This window comes from Chanos chanos, chromosome 2 (genome assembly GCF_902362185.1).
Source record: "Chanos chanos chromosome 2, fChaCha1.1, whole genome shotgun sequence".
Lineage (NCBI taxonomy): Eukaryota > Metazoa > Chordata > Actinopteri > Gonorynchiformes > Chanidae > Chanos > Chanos chanos.
This window is the reverse complement of record NC_044496.1, coordinates 41,707,141-41,724,344: the sequence shown is the minus strand read 5'-3', so window position 1 is coordinate 41,724,344 and position 17,204 is coordinate 41,707,141. Positions and strand designations below refer to the sequence as shown.

General features: G+C 38.7%; 1 protein-coding gene across 1 annotated transcript in view; it reads left to right on the top strand.

The window, feature by feature from the left end:
* The first annotated feature begins 3,243 nt into the window (after nucleotides 1-3,243).
* Nucleotides 3,244-17,204, top strand: part of slc13a1 (solute carrier family 13 member 1) — a 38,283-nt gene continuing 24,322 nt past the window's right edge. The window contains exons 1-15 of the mRNA XM_030765342.1: nucleotides 3,244-3,348; nucleotides 5,560-5,688; nucleotides 6,295-6,431; nucleotides 7,967-8,163; nucleotides 8,638-8,677; nucleotides 8,866-8,887; nucleotides 9,249-9,406; nucleotides 9,695-9,814; nucleotides 11,496-11,597; nucleotides 12,372-12,473; nucleotides 13,098-13,192; nucleotides 13,529-13,623; nucleotides 15,205-15,366; nucleotides 15,669-15,806; nucleotides 15,975-16,114. Coding sequence (XP_030621202.1) covers nucleotides 3,244-3,348; nucleotides 5,560-5,688; nucleotides 6,295-6,431; nucleotides 7,967-8,163; nucleotides 8,638-8,677; nucleotides 8,866-8,887; nucleotides 9,249-9,406; nucleotides 9,695-9,814; nucleotides 11,496-11,597; nucleotides 12,372-12,473; nucleotides 13,098-13,192; nucleotides 13,529-13,623; nucleotides 15,205-15,366; nucleotides 15,669-15,806; nucleotides 15,975-16,114 — 1,742 coding nt within the window. The remainder of the gene's footprint in view (nucleotides 3,349-5,559; nucleotides 5,689-6,294; nucleotides 6,432-7,966; nucleotides 8,164-8,637; nucleotides 8,678-8,865; nucleotides 8,888-9,248; nucleotides 9,407-9,694; nucleotides 9,815-11,495; nucleotides 11,598-12,371; nucleotides 12,474-13,097; nucleotides 13,193-13,528; nucleotides 13,624-15,204; nucleotides 15,367-15,668; nucleotides 15,807-15,974; nucleotides 16,115-17,204) is intronic.

Here is a 17,204-nt window from a genome sequence, read left to right as displayed (position 1 = left end):
GAGTAAAGTCATAGTATTACGAGAATAAAGTCTTAATTTAATGAGAATAAAAGTCATAATATTTCAAGAGAAAAGTCGTCATATTACGAGACTAAAGTCGTAATTAGCAATGAAAAACATATTGCTAGAATAAAATCGTAACAAAAGAGACAACAGAGGAATAGACACAATTGCTTGCACAATCTTTTCAGTCCCGATACTTATGATAATGTGGTATTTCGTTATTTGTGAAACCTATACTAAAGTATAACTTCACAAGATGCTCCATGTTCCTCATTTTAACGCAGGTGGCAGGCTGCTCTTCTGATGCTTCCCTTTTAAAACAAAACGTAGCCTAATATTACGAGTTAATTCTCGAAATGCTATGACTTTTTCGCGTAAAATTACGACATTATTCTCGTAATCTCAGAATTTTTTCTTCCTCAGTACGGCCGTAATACTCCGTCGTAGTTTTGAATTTAACCACCTGACTTTTATCAACAATTTCCTCACCATCTGCACTCATCTTCTCAGTCCTCGCAGTTGCTGTTGTTGTGTCATATGCCGAAGGTGTACCTGTAAAATAACTGGCTGTTTGCGAGTCACTCGCACTGTTTATAAGCCGGGGGAGTTCGCTTGGGGTTTGTTCATGCAACCAAACTTTGCGTAGGCCGGAGCAAACCTATGCAGACTCCACAGAGAAAGGACCCCGGCCGCCCGGCCGGGAATCGAACCTGGACCCCGCTTGCTGTGAGGCAAGAGCGCTACCCACTGCAGTGTAGTTGATGGTGTACTTTGAGAGAATCATCTCGGTGGAAGCTGAAGTTGATGTCTCCATTCATTTCTTATCTTTTGATTGTCCGCAGAAATATTGAACCATGAATTTCCTCCCTCCCTCTGTAATATCTGTCTGCAGAGCCGCAGTTTACGACAAGTTAACGGACTACTTGCGGAATACTATAAATAATTATAAATCTGTCTTTTATCACCGCCGTAATATCGCAAAAATTAGGCACTGTCTAAGTATGGCTGGTGCAGAAACCATTGTTCACGCATTTGTCACGTTTCGCCTCGATTAATGCAATGTTCTGTACTCTGGACTGCCTGCCTCTAGTACCAAAAGTTTTCAGGTAGTCCAGAATGCTGCTGCCAGAATCCTGACCAGAACAAGAAAGTTTGATCACATTACACCTGCCTTGGCTTCCCTTCATTGGCTCCAAACTCATGCAAGGGCAGATTTTAAGGTCCTCTTATTGACATATAAAATTCTACGTGGGCTTAAGCCGGCCTACCCATCCGACTTGATTACAACCTATAACCAGCTTCGCGCTCTCAAGAATCGTTCCAAGAGCCAAAAAGAAGTCCGCTGGCTTTCGAGTCTTTCCTACCGCTATCCCTTCCTCTGGAATGGTCTATCTACAGAAATTAGGGAGGGAAACTCTCTTCATACCTTTAAAACTAAACCAAAGACTTATCTATTTTCTGTAACTTATGGATGATATAATTTTGATTTAATTTTGTTGTGGACATGTAAAGCCTTTTGAAACTATACACAGTGATATTGGACTCTAAATAAACTTGTATTATTAGTATTATTATTATCATAATTATTATTATATGAAAGATGTGAATTAGAAGCACAAAACCAGTTGCGAATGGCAGCGGTCATTATCAAGAAATATCGGACTTTCGAACGTTGGGATGGCCCATTCAGTTCGATTCAACTTTCTGCAGCATTCTGGGGAACCGTATTATTTATTTATTTATTTATTATACGTTTCTTCAGAATACTGCAGAAAGTTCCATGGAATTGACTGGGCCACCCCACCGTTCGAAGGTCCGATATTTATTGATAATGACCGCTGAAAAAAAATAATGACCGCGGCCACTGGCAACGGCTTTTGTGCTTCTGATTCTTATCTTTCAATCCATTCTGCAAGTAGGCGGAAATTCATGGTAATATTGCAGCAAACATTTTTCTGCGGACAATCAAAGACAAGGAATGAATGGGGACATCAACTTCAGCTTCCCCCTAGATGTGCCATTGGGTCTCTCAAACTGCACTATTAATGGAAACATTCAATTTAATATCTATAAACAGAATTCTTAGCCTATTAATCAGGTAACCTGACACTTTGCTACGCAACACCTGCAGCTTTCAAGTTCTATTTGCTAGAAGGACCATTTTCTCACCGGAAGCCGCGGAACGGCAATAAAAACATAAAATGGAATATTTTGTGAAGTTTCTTGTATAATTTTTGGAAGTAACCGTATAACAAGCGTGATGTGTAGTGTTGTCAGCCGGTCGTTATCGAAAAATAAATCCCTTCAGGACGACACAAGACGGAGGGGTCTTGTATCTTGTATTATTTTTCGATAATGACCGGCGGACAATACATTATCCCTTACATATAACCCCTAATTGCTGTCTGTGTTATTGTTTACAACAAAAACAACAACCACCACCACAGTAACAATGAGAGCAACAGCTACAACTGACATTTAGGCTACCTGGTATTTTTCCCATAGTGCCAATAGTCAGCGCACTCTGTAACCTTTACAATCAAAATGAGAACCGTGATTAAAAATGGTGATTAAAAACATAGCATGAGATACAGTTAACTGTTTTACTCATGTTTTACTGATTTCTAGATGAGAGTCTGAAGCAGCTGACATATTTGAAAGATGCAACAAATTTTTTGAATACCTTCCATACATCAAAGACAAAGGTCCATCAAAATCCAACAGAAAGCTTAGTGAGGACTGGAAGATCTGGATATATGTGACACAAATATACCTGTGCAAATGTCAGTTTTCTCTTTCACTAACAAATTGGAGTGTTAAGGACAGAGGATAAACGTAAATTTTGAATGATGTTCTATTTCTAATTTCCCCAATGCAATAGAATTATCTGTTTCAAGAACACTGATATAAACAAAAGATTCCACTCATTATCCGATCCTTCACCTAACCATTAACCATTTAAGCATTTGATTTCTTCTGCAGAATATTTACTTAGGGTTTGCTTGTCTTTGTTGTTGACTTTATCATGTGTGTTAGGTCCAGCAAGTTCTCCTGGGAAGCATGCTAATATAGGTCTAATCTGAGAGCATTCCAAAGTCATTCAGGTTTATGGCTAGACATGGGGTGGACTAACTACACTGTGAGTATAGGTAAAGGTCTAGCTGGGAAAATATTAATCTGAGCTTGGTTATTTAAGCCTCTTCCGCAAGACAAAGTCTCAGTCCTCAGTCTGGCCACACAATGATGGACCTTCGACGCCGCCATGTCTGGAAGTACCGGAGACTTCTCCTCATCATCCTCACTCCACTGTGCGTGCTGCCCCTGCCACTGGTCATCAGGACGAAGGTCAGAGATCTTCCTCTCAGAGACACATGCATGTATTCATGCACCCACACGCACACATTTAAAAAGATTTGGACACACATGAACAGAAACATATACTGATTCTTAGCATATACGCAGACACACATGTTTGCACACACACAGACACACATATACACACACACACACACACACACACGCGTGCACATACAGACACACACACTCACACACACACATACACACACACACACACACACACACACACACACAAACACACATTAACACAAACCACATGGGTAAATGCATCCTTCTGCATTTGAAGGTAATTAAAATGACCATAGCAACCTTATAAAAGAATCCAGGATATAGATATTTTAAACTGCTTTTTGATATGCTTTTCAACTTATTGTCAATATGGTCACGAGACAACTTGTGGGGAGTAAGTTACTTTAAAATACAGAGATGTTTTAGATTTGACATGTTTTCCATGTTTTGTCATTCATTTGTGTACCATTCTAAACATATATGTAAACTGAAAAGCATGTTGGAAAATTGGAAGGATTTGCACATGCTTTTAGATAATTGTGATCACTTTGGTGGTACAGGAGGTGTTTAGACAAAGGATTCATATGATGATGTCAAAGCTACCACATGACATCAAATAAACATAAAGCCTCTGGCAATGTGACAATCATATATAGTATTAACAAAAGTACTGTACTGTGTAACCCCACATTTTCTCTTTATGAGCCGCCAGTAAAACTAACAAATGAATTACGAATTTCGATTGCACCTTTAAATTTATGTCTGTTCACGGATGAAAGTTTGCATAACTGTCTTAGTGGAATCACATAGCAAATGATTCATCAGGCTTGACTCATTCTCAGATTATAAAATTACTTAGATTATGTAATATACTTATGAATGTACTGTTCTTCAGCATCTAACATTAGTGTCCAAAGCTACAGTGTGCGTGTAACATAAATAGCTACGAAGTTTGACATGAAATATATTTCAGTTCTATTTGTCACTTAATTTGTGTAAGACCAACTCAACTGAAGTCTTTGTCTGTCAGTTTAAGTTAAGTCTCACATCTCTCCTGACAAAAGCTTGGTCTGCTGCACATCAGAGCAATTACACTTTGGTACAACATGCTGATTATCCCATATATAGCTACAGCAAGCACATCAATCACCAGCTGAATAAACCCTATATTTTATTTATGTGAAAGTATATACAGGAATAAGCGGTTATGTGATTACTTTAAAATGATACACTGCACTGCATATGTGAAAAACTGCAATAAAGGTGCCACTTCAGAGGAGGCTAAAACCTTCAATTCTTCTTGAATATATAAAGAAAAATAACTGTACATTTTAGAAGCATGTCATTTGAACCCACACTAAAGCCACTTAGCTTGATTCGTTGTGCACTAATATCAAGAATGGATCCATTTGATAAATGCTATGTAGCCTCTGAATGTATACATGTGTTGTAACTTAGTTAGTGAACCACACATGTCTTATGCAGAAATGCATTTCTCTGAACATCATATTTACTGATGACTTTTATATGAGAGAAAAGAAAAGGAGAGAAAAAGAAAAGAGACTGTTTCCAGTCTGATGTCCCCGGGCTTAGGTTGCCTGTCTCTTTCCTACACACTCTATTTTGTTTAATTTTTTTTTGCCTTTTCCTATCAGGCCTTCTATTGATTGCTCTGTTTACCAAATAAGGGTCAAATGTTGTTTGTTATAATGCCTCCACCAATTACATTCATCAGAGGGAAAGTGGAGTTAATCAGAAAAAAGAAATTGTCTCTATGTATTGAGGTCAGATGAGTTCCATGTGTATGTGCGTGTGTGTGTGTGTGTGTGTGTGTGCGTGTGTGTGTGTTTATGGTGTCAAGGTTAAAAGTGTATGTAAACTGATAATGTTTTACTACCACTTGAACTTGTTTGTGTTGGAAGACTTTGTCAGTATACACATTAGTCTGACTCTTTCACCTTCACTGTGCTGCTGAGTCCAGGGTTAAGTGAATTAGATATTTAATCCCAAATTAAGCCTCACCCTTGTAACATATCACAGCAGTTAGCGGAAAGCGTAATGAGGAGGGACGTGCTACTGAAAAGCAGAGATCAGTGTGAGCCAGAGGGCTCAAGATTTTGAAATCCTGAAAAACTGGCTCATGACTCTTGAAATACTGAACCACTAGCACCTCCTCTCCTGCTCCTCTAGGTGGCAGGCTGTGGCTATACTCTGGTGCTCATGGCCGTGTTCTGGATGTCTGAGATTTTGCCTCTCTCTGTGACTGCTCTCCTGCCAGCGCTGCTCTTCCCTCTCTTCGGCATCCTGAAGTCTTCTGAGGTAAATTAGAGTTGGAAATGAACACTGGAGCATTACACCTCACCGAAATCATGATGCGCTCTTTCTTCTGCTGCCTCACATCCACTGTGCCAGGGGCATCTCAGAAAGAATTTTCAGTTCATTCCATGTCTAAACCCTGTGACTGACCCTGCACGCCACACACAGCAAACCTGAGAGTGTTGACTCCAAGTTGCGAACTTTCCTTGAAATGTTGCATCCATTAACATTTACTTGTAATTGCTTATAAAGGGGTCACTGTTTTGGAGTGCTTTCATAAATGCAGCTGAAGAATGCAAATTATGCTCTGATAGTAGTAAAAAAAAAAAAAAGAAAAAAAAAAGAAAAAAAAAAAAAGAAAGGATTTTTTTTTTTCAGAAAGTACAGTTGAAGAATTTGATGTGAAGCCAGAAGGGAACAGACTACTTTCATTCACGTGCACATTTACATTCTGTACAAACAAACACTATAGAGTCTGACAGATCACCAATAAAATGCTCAACCAGTAGAACGTCCTTTGACACTGAGGGTCATATTAATGAAGAGTTAATCTGTCCATCCAGTTATCCGTCCCTACAGCCATCCATACATCTATCTTGTGTTTCACAGGTTGCTTCAATGTACTTCAAAGATTTCCACGTGTTGTTGATGGGGGTCATCTGCTTAGCAACGTCCATCGAGAAATGGGGTCTCCACCGAAGGATAGCTCTCAGATTGGTGACTTTTGTCGGAGCCAACCCAGGCTGGTACAGTCTCATTAATTACACTCCTGTTTATGTTTGTCATCTTAAACTCTTAAATTTTGCCTCTACTGCTCACATAAAGATTTTGAATGAATCTCTACACTCCAGTGCCATATCCTTTCAAACATCCTTTATAATTCTGAATGGAAGAGACAGAGTCAAGCAGTCTCAAGTATTTAGTGACCCGTATGTGCTGTCTATGTTTGTGAATAAACGTCTGTTTCCTTAGTTGCTCTATTTGAGTGTAGTGATGGAGTGAAGTTTAGAAATGCAATCCATCTCTGCTAAGTCTGTTCTGGTAAATGTGCCAGCCAACACACAATAGTGTGCCTGTACTAGCGATATAAATAGTGACACTGCTTTTTGGTTGTATTTGAATCAAAAACTGAAGTTAATGTCCCTGATATGGCAAGCCTCAGTGCCCCAGAATATATTGGGGTGATTACTAATAGTTATAGTTCTGCCAAAACATTACACAATGACACGCTGACAATCTTTACAGAAGGAAAATGTAATGAAGATTAAAACATCAGAAAATCATAAAATTGTATGGAACCTTTACAAATAATTAATTTACATGAATAAGCCAGCCTTTAAGGAGGTTATTTACACTCTATTGAATATACAAGAGGATGAAAAATTGGTATCTTCAGTTCTCATGTTACAACCCCACAGTGTTAATGGTATTAACACAGAGAGTGCTTGGTCTAAGCCTGTGTATTCATGCTTTAATTTGGGGGGATTTGTATGTTTATTTTGAGCTCCTGATGACGTAATGACATGTCAGGCCAGCTGTCATGCCGTGCTTAGCTGATTCATGCCACCTTTGAGCTCAGCCACGTGGTTTCTTTTGGCCTCACTTTGACTGGTGACAGTGAAAACATGCCATCAGTCACAGTTATCTCCCTGAAATTATCACTTTAACTCCTAGGGGAAGTACTATTGACATGAGTTAAAAAGTAAATGTTGTGATATTTGATTTCCATGACGATTGTGAGACTTCCAGGATTTTCACATTCATGGAGGAATATGTCTCTACTGGGAAGCAATATTGAAAATTCAGCAATTGAGCATTTTTTTACACTATGTCCCACTAAATCTATTGTTTTTTTGTTTTTGTTTTTTTTTTTTTAATGAAATTACTCTTTGAGGAAAAGGTACTTACCTCATTCTGCTTTTCCACTGTTCCTGTCATGTCTTCTCTAGACTAGTAACAACCATCTCTCATTCAGTGAAACAGAGGCCTGAGATGTGTGATTGACCTTAACTGAGATATGATAAGGCATTGCAGGTTCAAAAGTGATCAGGAACAGGAAGTACTGATAAGCTCACTGCACCTTCTTTAGTGGGATATCATAAAAAGGCAGTGACGTGTTTACAGTTTCATTAAAGTAAAGTATGGGACCTGAGTGTACACTGAGGAGATCTCTCTTTCTTTATCCATCTGACTCTCTCTCTCTTTTTGTTATGGTTAATGTATGAGTAGACCCACTGCCACAATTATTCACTCTCTTTCTCTTTCTGCTCTCTCTTCTCAGGCTAATGCTTGGCTTCATGGCAGGCTGTGCTTTCCTGTCCATGTGGCTGAGCAACACGTCTACCGTTGCCATGGTGATGCCCATCGTGGAAGCAGTGATCCAGCAGATCGTGAGTGCAGAGGGAGAGGCAGAGGCTAGCCAGCAGCAGAGCAACACCAACAACGCTGGCAACACAAACCCCAGCTTCCAGCTGGATGGTGAGTTACCACAGGGCATCCCCAGTACAGGGTCAGGGAGATGTTGACCTATCAAATTGGGAAAAATACTTAAAAGGGAAAAAAAGGAAAACTTTTTTTTTCAATTATAGGGCAGTTATAATATCACTTGTAAGCACCATGCTTACAGAAAAAGTTCACAAATGTTTTCATATGTTCTTCATCATGCTCTTATTTTAAAGTAAGTCTATAGATGGATGTTTGATGTGGTCTACTCTCAGAGACAGCTGTGTTTCAGTACAATAACAGTTATCTCTAGAGCTGGAAAAAAGTGATGACTGAGGCCACATTTTTCCAGATCTAATAGCAGATGTTGGAACTTAACTTATGTAAACTACACCAAACCCCAAATCTCAAATCTGTACCAGTGTTTTAAGGCATGGTTATATTGTATGGTAGTGCTATCCAATGTGAAGCTGATTTAATGCTTTGTAACCTATACTTGCTTTCCCGCAGAGGTGGAGACACAGTACGACAAGGTTAAAGAGATCATCAGGTACGGCTGAATTTATATATCACCTTGTGAATTGCAAATGTCAAGTCTGTGCTCCATATAGGGGTTATTTTCACTCCAGTGATTGATTTGATTTCTTTGCAGTGAACATGATAAATAAATGTTTTATCACTGGATGTTTTCCTTTAGATTTTTAAAATCATTTTGCTTACTGTTTGGCATGCATGCAGTGCTGAAATAGATCTCAAAAACGTTCCCACTAACGAAGAGGAGCAGGAAAGGGAAAAAAATGAAGAAGAAGTGAGTCTGCCCACACACACACACAATCATATACACCAAACACACTCAAACACCTGTGGGCACACGCCCACACGCAGTCATAACAACACAGACCCATGCACATATACATTTTATGTCTGTAGCAGATAATTATTCCATCTATTCAGCTAATTTGAGTATGCATTCATATCTTGTCATATCAAGATTGAAAGTGTTGCTTAAAAGATGGGCGTTTACTGCAACCATTCCATTTTACTGTGGTCATGTCCCAATGGCCATAATTTCACTCTGTCTTTAGGTTTGTCCTAATGTTATGCTCCTGTGCATCTGACAGGTTCCCAGTTCTCGGTCAGACAAACGATACCGAACCCAGAAGGATCATATGATGTGTAAGGGCTTGTCTCTGTGCATTGCCTACTCCTCATCTTTTGGAGGCCTGAGCACCCTGACTGGGACAGCCCCTAACCTCATCTTCTCTGAATACATACGGCAGTGAGTACTTGGCCTGTATATCACATTGTGTGTGTGTGTGTGTGTGTGTGTTTTGTGTGTGTGTGTGTGTTAAAACAACTATGTTCATGAGGAGTACATGCATCCCACTGATTGCATCTGTACCTGGCTATTTCGATGATCTTTGCTTCATATACTTGTATAGGTCTCCCAGCTATAAGAATGCTAATGTACTTTAGCAAAGTGTTGCTACGTTATCCTTCTTTATTGTTGCTGTTGATGTTGTAGTCATGGAGAAACTGAATCCTCCAATTGTGTTGTGACTGGTAGGTTCTACCCAGAATGCACAAGCATCAATTTTGGGAACTGGTTCATTATGTGCCTGCCAATCAGCATCATCGTCTTGGTGTTGTCATGGATATGGCTGCACTGGATGTTTCTTGGCTCTAAGTAAGTCCCCTCTTTTCTGCTAAGTTTGCTAGTCCTCGCTATTTTACGGTCATTTTTCTACCCACCCCCGTCCCCTTTTACGTCGCCTTCGATGTAAACAGTAAGATTCAATAGTCTGAGTTCGTTAGCAAGAACTTTTTTATTTCCTTATTTAGCCAAAACAAATACACATTTATAATCAGTTGATACTTATTCTTCAAGAATACATTATTTAGAACTGATACAAATAAAAATGCTTAGTTCATAATACATTTAGCTTATGATAGATCTTAATATCTTGTTTGCATACCTTTTGCTAAAGTTTTTTTTAATCATTGTTGTGATGCCATATATCTCATTCAAATGGTAACACATGTTACACTCTGAATACACAGTTTGAATTGTTTTGGTAATACCAGATGGTGACTCAATTAATATGCTCCTCTATGTGTTATCACTGCAATAGCTAGTGCTTTAAAAAGACTGAAACTTTGAAAGAGGACTTGAGTTGAAAAATATTTTTTACCTTTTCTTTGACAACCTCAAAGGAGCCTAGTGAAGCAGGTTCAGACCAAGTTGATCTCCTGTTTTCTGAAAAACTATTCCAGCCCCAAACTGCAATTGAACCAAAAGTTTCTGAGGGGACGGTGCAAACTAGAGAAATTTTCAGAAAATAAATAATTTTCAACCAAAGCAAGACCAGGCAAACCTAAAGTGATCCGACCATTTCAATTCCAGTATTTCAAGCTAACATCATTATAAGACAGAGCTGCATCTACAGTCAAGATTCAAAGCCAGCTGAACATAGAATGCCCTGCCCCAGTGTGTAAAAGCACAGTCAAAAGACCATCGGTAAACTGCAGCCTTCACGGGAGAGCATCAATTTCCAAAACACATCTTTGGCAGTAAAACAAGTACAAAATTTCACTGCTGAAGACAGGAAGAAAGTCTTCTTTACAGATGAATCAAAATGTATTTATTTCAAGTTAAAGACAGCACAGGGAGTACTGTCTTACATGGCTTTACCCCTAGTCACCGGACCTAAACCCCAATGAACATCTTTGGGAACATTTGAAAAGGGAAAAGGTGAAACATATTGTAATATCACACGATACTTTGTGAGATGCTCTAAAGGCACTCTGAAACAATTCCATTTAAGTTCTGCAAAAACTTGTAGAATCAGTGCCAGGCAGAGTGCAAGCTATGATCAAGTCAAACGGTGAACATACCAAATGTTGAGACATTTTAACTTTCGGTATTAACAAACTCTTTGATACTAACAAACGTTTTTGACTTGTATTGGTGAAATATGATCTAATATAGTCTGGGAAAGATCACTGGACTAAAAATTGATATTAAGTTTTGATGAATGATGAAATAAAAACTGTTCTTGGCAGTAGACTCAGAATTTTGTGCCCCACTGTAAATATATAGATTTATACAATTGTCTAACCTTTGAATAATAAAGATTTTCACAGTAGTCTAACCTTTCAGTGTCTGTGGATATACACATGTACAATTAAATGTATACATCTTCAGGCTGTAGGCCTGTCTTCCTTCAGTAGACGAAGGGTATGTTCTCTTCAGTGTGAATTTTTGATATTTACGGTTTAAGCTTTCAGTCTGGATCTGTTCACCAGGAAAATGAATTGTCTGTTTATCTTGACATGGCTTATCAGTAACTCCAGCTCTTCTCTCCCAGTTTCTCCTCACTGTTGCGCACCTCCAGGAATAGGCAGTCAGAGAGAGAGCGATTGGCAGCCAATGTTATCCAACAGCAGTATGATGCTCTGGGACCAATGAGGTAAGAATTCTGTCCCCAACATTTACTGACACACACACACACAAAGACACACGTCCCACTTTGCAATTTAAAATCCAATTTGACTGATATGTAGGAAAATCTTAAGATGACATCTTTCAGATCCAAATCTGCCGTCAAGGCCTTTCCTCTTTATATTGCAGATGTTTGCAGGCATCGAAAAATATTTGTATGTTTTAGAAATTGGCTACAGCAACCATCCTCTCCCCACCCTCCAGCAGAATCTTATCACGCAAGGCACTATGCCTCACTCCTGCCTGCAACTCTCATTAGCCTTAGGCCATCCTTGATTTACAAACAAACTGAATACACACACACACACACACACACACACACACACACACATATATATATATATATATATATATATATATAAAATGATAAAATGACAGTAACCTATATTCTAAATTCAGCAAAGTAGTATAAATTTATATGAGAGGCACAGCCAGTCTAAATGATTGAATGCATTTCTAAAGCTCTTAATTGGCTCCATCTTTTCCACTTCTCTCTTGGTTGGGGGAGAAGTGGTAAAAACTGCAGTAAATAAATCTGGTGAAGTCTCAGTAAGATTCCATTGCCAGTGTTTTACCATCTGTAGCCAAAAGTATCATTCTTATCTAACAAAGAAAGAGAATCATTAGAATTATCTGATTTTTGGGACACAGTGAAAACTTCCATCATATCTTGAAAGTGAGTAACAATGATGTGCATCTAATCTTTCTGTCTCTCTCTCTCTCTCTCTCTTTCTCAATGCAGTTCACAGGAGATTGTCAGTTTGATTATATTTGTGCTCATGGCACTGCTGTGGTTTTTCCGGGAGCCTGGTTTCATGCCTGGCTGGTCTTCTCTGTTCTCAGAGTAAGTGTGACCTATGGACCTGCCTACATCCAGCCTCACCATCTTTTACTGTAGTCTGTGTGACTGGGTCACACACTGGAAGAGAGGAAGAAAGCATAGCATCCTCTGTCATAGCACAGCATAACATAGAGTTACATGTTTTAAGGTAGCATAGTATGAAACATTATTGCATAATATGAAATTGAAAGTCACTGCATGGCACACAAGCAAAAAGTACAGCAGGTCAGTCTTCAGAATGCAGCCCATATAGCATGAAGACATGAAATATTATTTTTTTTTAGCAAGCAATGTCAATCAGTCTTAAACAAGTGTCATTATATATGTATGTCATAATTGTATGAAATCACTTATTCCGTACCTCATTCTATGAAGTCACTTATACATAGCCCAAACCCAAATTAACATGTTATCTCATAGGAAATATAGATAGCTGACTGAAAAAAACTTAATACAGGGCATTCAGTTGTATGTGTATTAAGCTCACATCAGTATCATAGTGGTGTAGAAAAGCTCTGTATTGTTCTTGACTCCTCTTCAGATTTTGATGCCTTCATGGTTCTCCCACCTACTTCTAGCATACCATGTCTTGAGTTTTTCAGTGTAGCTGTCTTTCTCTCTGTGCAGTTACCCAGGATTTGCGACGGATGCCACTGTGGCAGTGTTGCTGGGTATACTGCTCTTCATCATCCCTTCTGGCAGAGTCAATGGCACTCACTACGGTATGCCCCTCTTATTAGCCACCTTTACTGGGCCAGCCACTGTATAAACATGCTCCACGTTGCATTTGATGTTGTGTCAAAACATTTCACAGACAACTTTACCATACCTTCTCAAGTTGTCATTTTAATGCTCAATCCTGTGAAATTTCATTTTCAGATATTAGATTCTTCCTTGGCTCTGCTAAAATGCACTGTTAGCCAGTACTGTTAGCCAGATATACATTAGATTTCTTTGGTGTCCAAATCAGTACGTGAAATGTGCACATAAACCTACTTTTGACATAGATTTTTCTTGGTAAGTGACTTGTTTGTGTGTTATTCTCATGTGTTTTTCAGAGCCCATGATTACATGGAAAGAGTTCCAGTCATGTATGCCATGGGAGATCAGCCTTCTTGTTGGTGGGGGCTTCGCTTTGGCAGAGGGCACTGAGGTACCACCATCTACTGCTCACAACAGCTACAACCACAACAACAAAAACAACAACAACAACAACAATAATAACAATAATAATAATAATAACAGTAGTAGTAGAAGTAATATTTGATCTGAGTGGCACTTTTTAAAAAAAGCAGTCAGAGTGTTTTTCATCAGTGATAAAGAGAGAGAGTTTCAGGATTAAACAATGATTACACAAACAGCAGACTTCAAAAAGGGGAAAATGATGAGCAAATCAAATTAATGAAATGATATTTTAAATCATTAAAGTATCATTAGTAAAACATCATCTATAAGAAGCTCATTTAAAATAACGAGTCTTTAAGAAATCCTTAAAGCTCAAAACTGACTCTCACTTTCAAATACTAATAAGCATTTAATTCAAGTCGTTTGGGGGCTTCACAGAAAATCTGTCAAGTTTAGTCTTTAATCTTGAAGCCGGGACCTTTGGGAGATCTCTCTGTGAAGACATTAACACTCTCTCTTTGCTGTAGGGCACAAGTAACTCCAAGATATTTTTCAGGACGAGGACATTCAACCTTAAAGAATAATCAATAGAATTTTGAAATTTGAAGTGGTGAAAGGATAGGGATAGATTGTAAAACCGGCCAGCCAAACAGAGACATGCATCTGTATACTTCAGTGAGATCAAAATATAAATAGCAGAAACACTGGCAAATATTGGTCCACTGAAATAACACGTCGTTATGTTGACTGTTTACTTACAAGAGGTCATTTGTTAAAAAGGAGCCATATGACAACAGGGGTGAACACTGCTAAATAGATCAAATACAGAAAGGAGGTGAAGAACACTATGGCATAGGAAGACAAGAAAAGAAGAGAAGAGAAGAGAAGAGAAGAGAAGAGAAGAGAAGAGAAGAGAAGAGAAGAGAAGAGAGAAATGAATATGATAGAAAAGAAATATGGTCTTGTGACCTTGTGAACTACATGATCCTACTTAGACCGATAATCTTAAATGGATCCCTTACTGTTTCAAAGAGGTGAGGAGTTGGAGCTCTAGAGAGACGAGCGGTCCCCAAATGTCACTTTCATTAAATGGTAACTTTGGCATTACACTCAAGCTAATTAGACTCCTCCATTACAGAAATGACAGCATGGTGACAAAAAGTGGCTGTGTTCTGTGTCATACATGTTCCTCAGACACAGAGTGGGTAATGAACTGCTCTCTCCTACTGTGTTCATTCGTCACCACGAAAGAGTGGAAATGAATGCTTTCCTCACCCTCTTAATATTCATTCAACATAGGGAATATGATGGCCTTATCACTGAAGCTCCTTTTCTCTTTTGATCCACAAATCCAAATGTCACGGCTAGTCCAGTCTTTTAAAGTTCAAAGTAGAAAGGTTGGATGCCATGCTGGAGTTTGCCGCCCGTGAATATTAGACAGTTTCCGCGGCACAGTTTTTCACGTGGTGTAAACATAATTCATGGCTTCATGTTGAGCACATACAAACATTTTCCCATTTAACCTTTATCTGTCCGGTTTACTTTAAATAAAACAGAACCATTCCGTGGGACAGAGATGTTTACAGTGTGTTTCTGCTTTTTCCTCCAGGTGTCTGGACTGTCTGAGTATGTGGCTAACTTGCTGACTCCATTGGGTGACCTCCCTCCATTGGCCACAGTAACTATTGCCTGTCTAATTGTTACCTCTGTCACTGAGGTGGCCAGTAATCCAGCTACCGCCACCATCTTCCTGCCCATACTTGCCCCGCTGGTACGTAGGGACAAAGTCATACATACTAATGAGGATTTTCTCACATTAAAGAAGTGCAATGCTTTTCTCATTCATGAGTAGTAACTGTAATTTTGCTTACTCAAATATGTACTTATGTTTGCTTTGAAGTTCAATCTGTTTTCTTTTTAGCATTAAGCAAATAAAAGTACGGCATAGAGTATTCGCTCCACTCCAGGGAGGATATGCTTTCACTTTGGGCAGAGGAGGTCCATGCAGAGAAAAGTCTCAACTTAGCCCCTGGCATGGAAATAACCAGTGTGTGTCTCTCCATGTCCTGACAGGCAGAGGCTATCAAAATCAACCCTCTCTACATGCTGATTCCCGCAGTTCTCAGTGTGTCTTTCGCCTTTGTTTTACCTGTTTCCAACCCTTCAAATGCCATTGTTTTCACTTATGGCCATCTCACAACCATGGACATGGTGAGTTCTGCTCAAGGCATTTCCCTGTTTACTTCCATTCTGAGATGCTTACATTAAGAAAAAAAAAGATTCTGTAAGGAAAATTTTTCTGAAAGGAACATTTTTTCTGAAAAGAAAAATGATACTTGATCAATTTTAATGAAAATATTTTCCAACTTTTTATTCCAGGTAAAAGCAGGACTGGGTGTAAATGTCATTGGTATTCTGGCTGTGCTGCTAGCTTTGACCACATGGGGTACTGCTCTGTTTGACCTGGACACCTACCCAGAATGGGCCCCAGGCCATGGTGCGGCTAATATTACAGGAGCGTGAGGGTGCTGGGGGCTGTGGAACATCTGACCATTGATGCAAAAAAGATCCTTCCGAAAGCAAGATACAAGCTTTGCAAAAGAAGAGGTCAACCAGAGAAAATGCAAGAAATTCCTTTAAGACACAGCTGACTAACACTACCTTTAATTTAAAATACTGTTTAGATACATTTCTTGTTCTCCTCCACACTCCTATTCAGTTGCCTCTGAACTGAACTAAGTGCTATTGTTATTTATTGTTGTGTCTGATACAGAGAGGCAATGACCTTGGCTGGCCAAAGCATTGTAGCATGATTGCAAATCAATACAGACCCCTGACTATGTGTTACACTAATAAGTCAAGAGATAGAAATGTAGAAGATGCCCTGCAATTATGAAGCTAAGGGTTTATCTATGTCTCTCTATCTTTACAGTAGTCCTTTTTGTGGGCATTAAACAAACCTATAAAAATATAGAACAGAACACATGGAACAGAAGAAAAGCTTGTAAAAGAAAAAGAAAGTCAAGTCTGAAAGTACCTTAATTAGATTTCAAATATGTAGTATCATACCTTGAAAGATTAGCAAAGTGTTTTCAGACTGTTATATGGATGTGTAACATAGCTGCCCATTTCCCTTCACCAGTGCTGTCACCACAGTTTCCTCAGTCAAGCTGCTCCCTTATGGGACACATGTGCTATGGACTTATTGTATTGATTTTGTAATCAGCTATCTACTGTATGTTGTTAGAAGAAACAACAATTAACTTTTGGGTAAAAGGGCACTTTTGGCTATTTGTTTTCAGTTGAGGGGATAACTATCTTGTTTATTAACCTTAAAAATATAAGTTCAAAAACTTTACCAACAGGTGAAAGATGAAATTCCCAAATGTTGTAGTCTATCCCAGATTGTTTATTTGTTTTGTTTGTTTGGTTTATTTTTAATTATTTTAAGTCGATGCATTAGCCAAATAACTTTTTTGTAACAGAACTAATTTTGTGAAGCATTTTTTTTTTAATTTCAAAAATAATTAATCTCCATTTTTTCCACATTACTTTAATTCAGTGAGATGTTAATCTTTGTAGGTGAGCCCTAGAGTTTGTCTGTAAGAC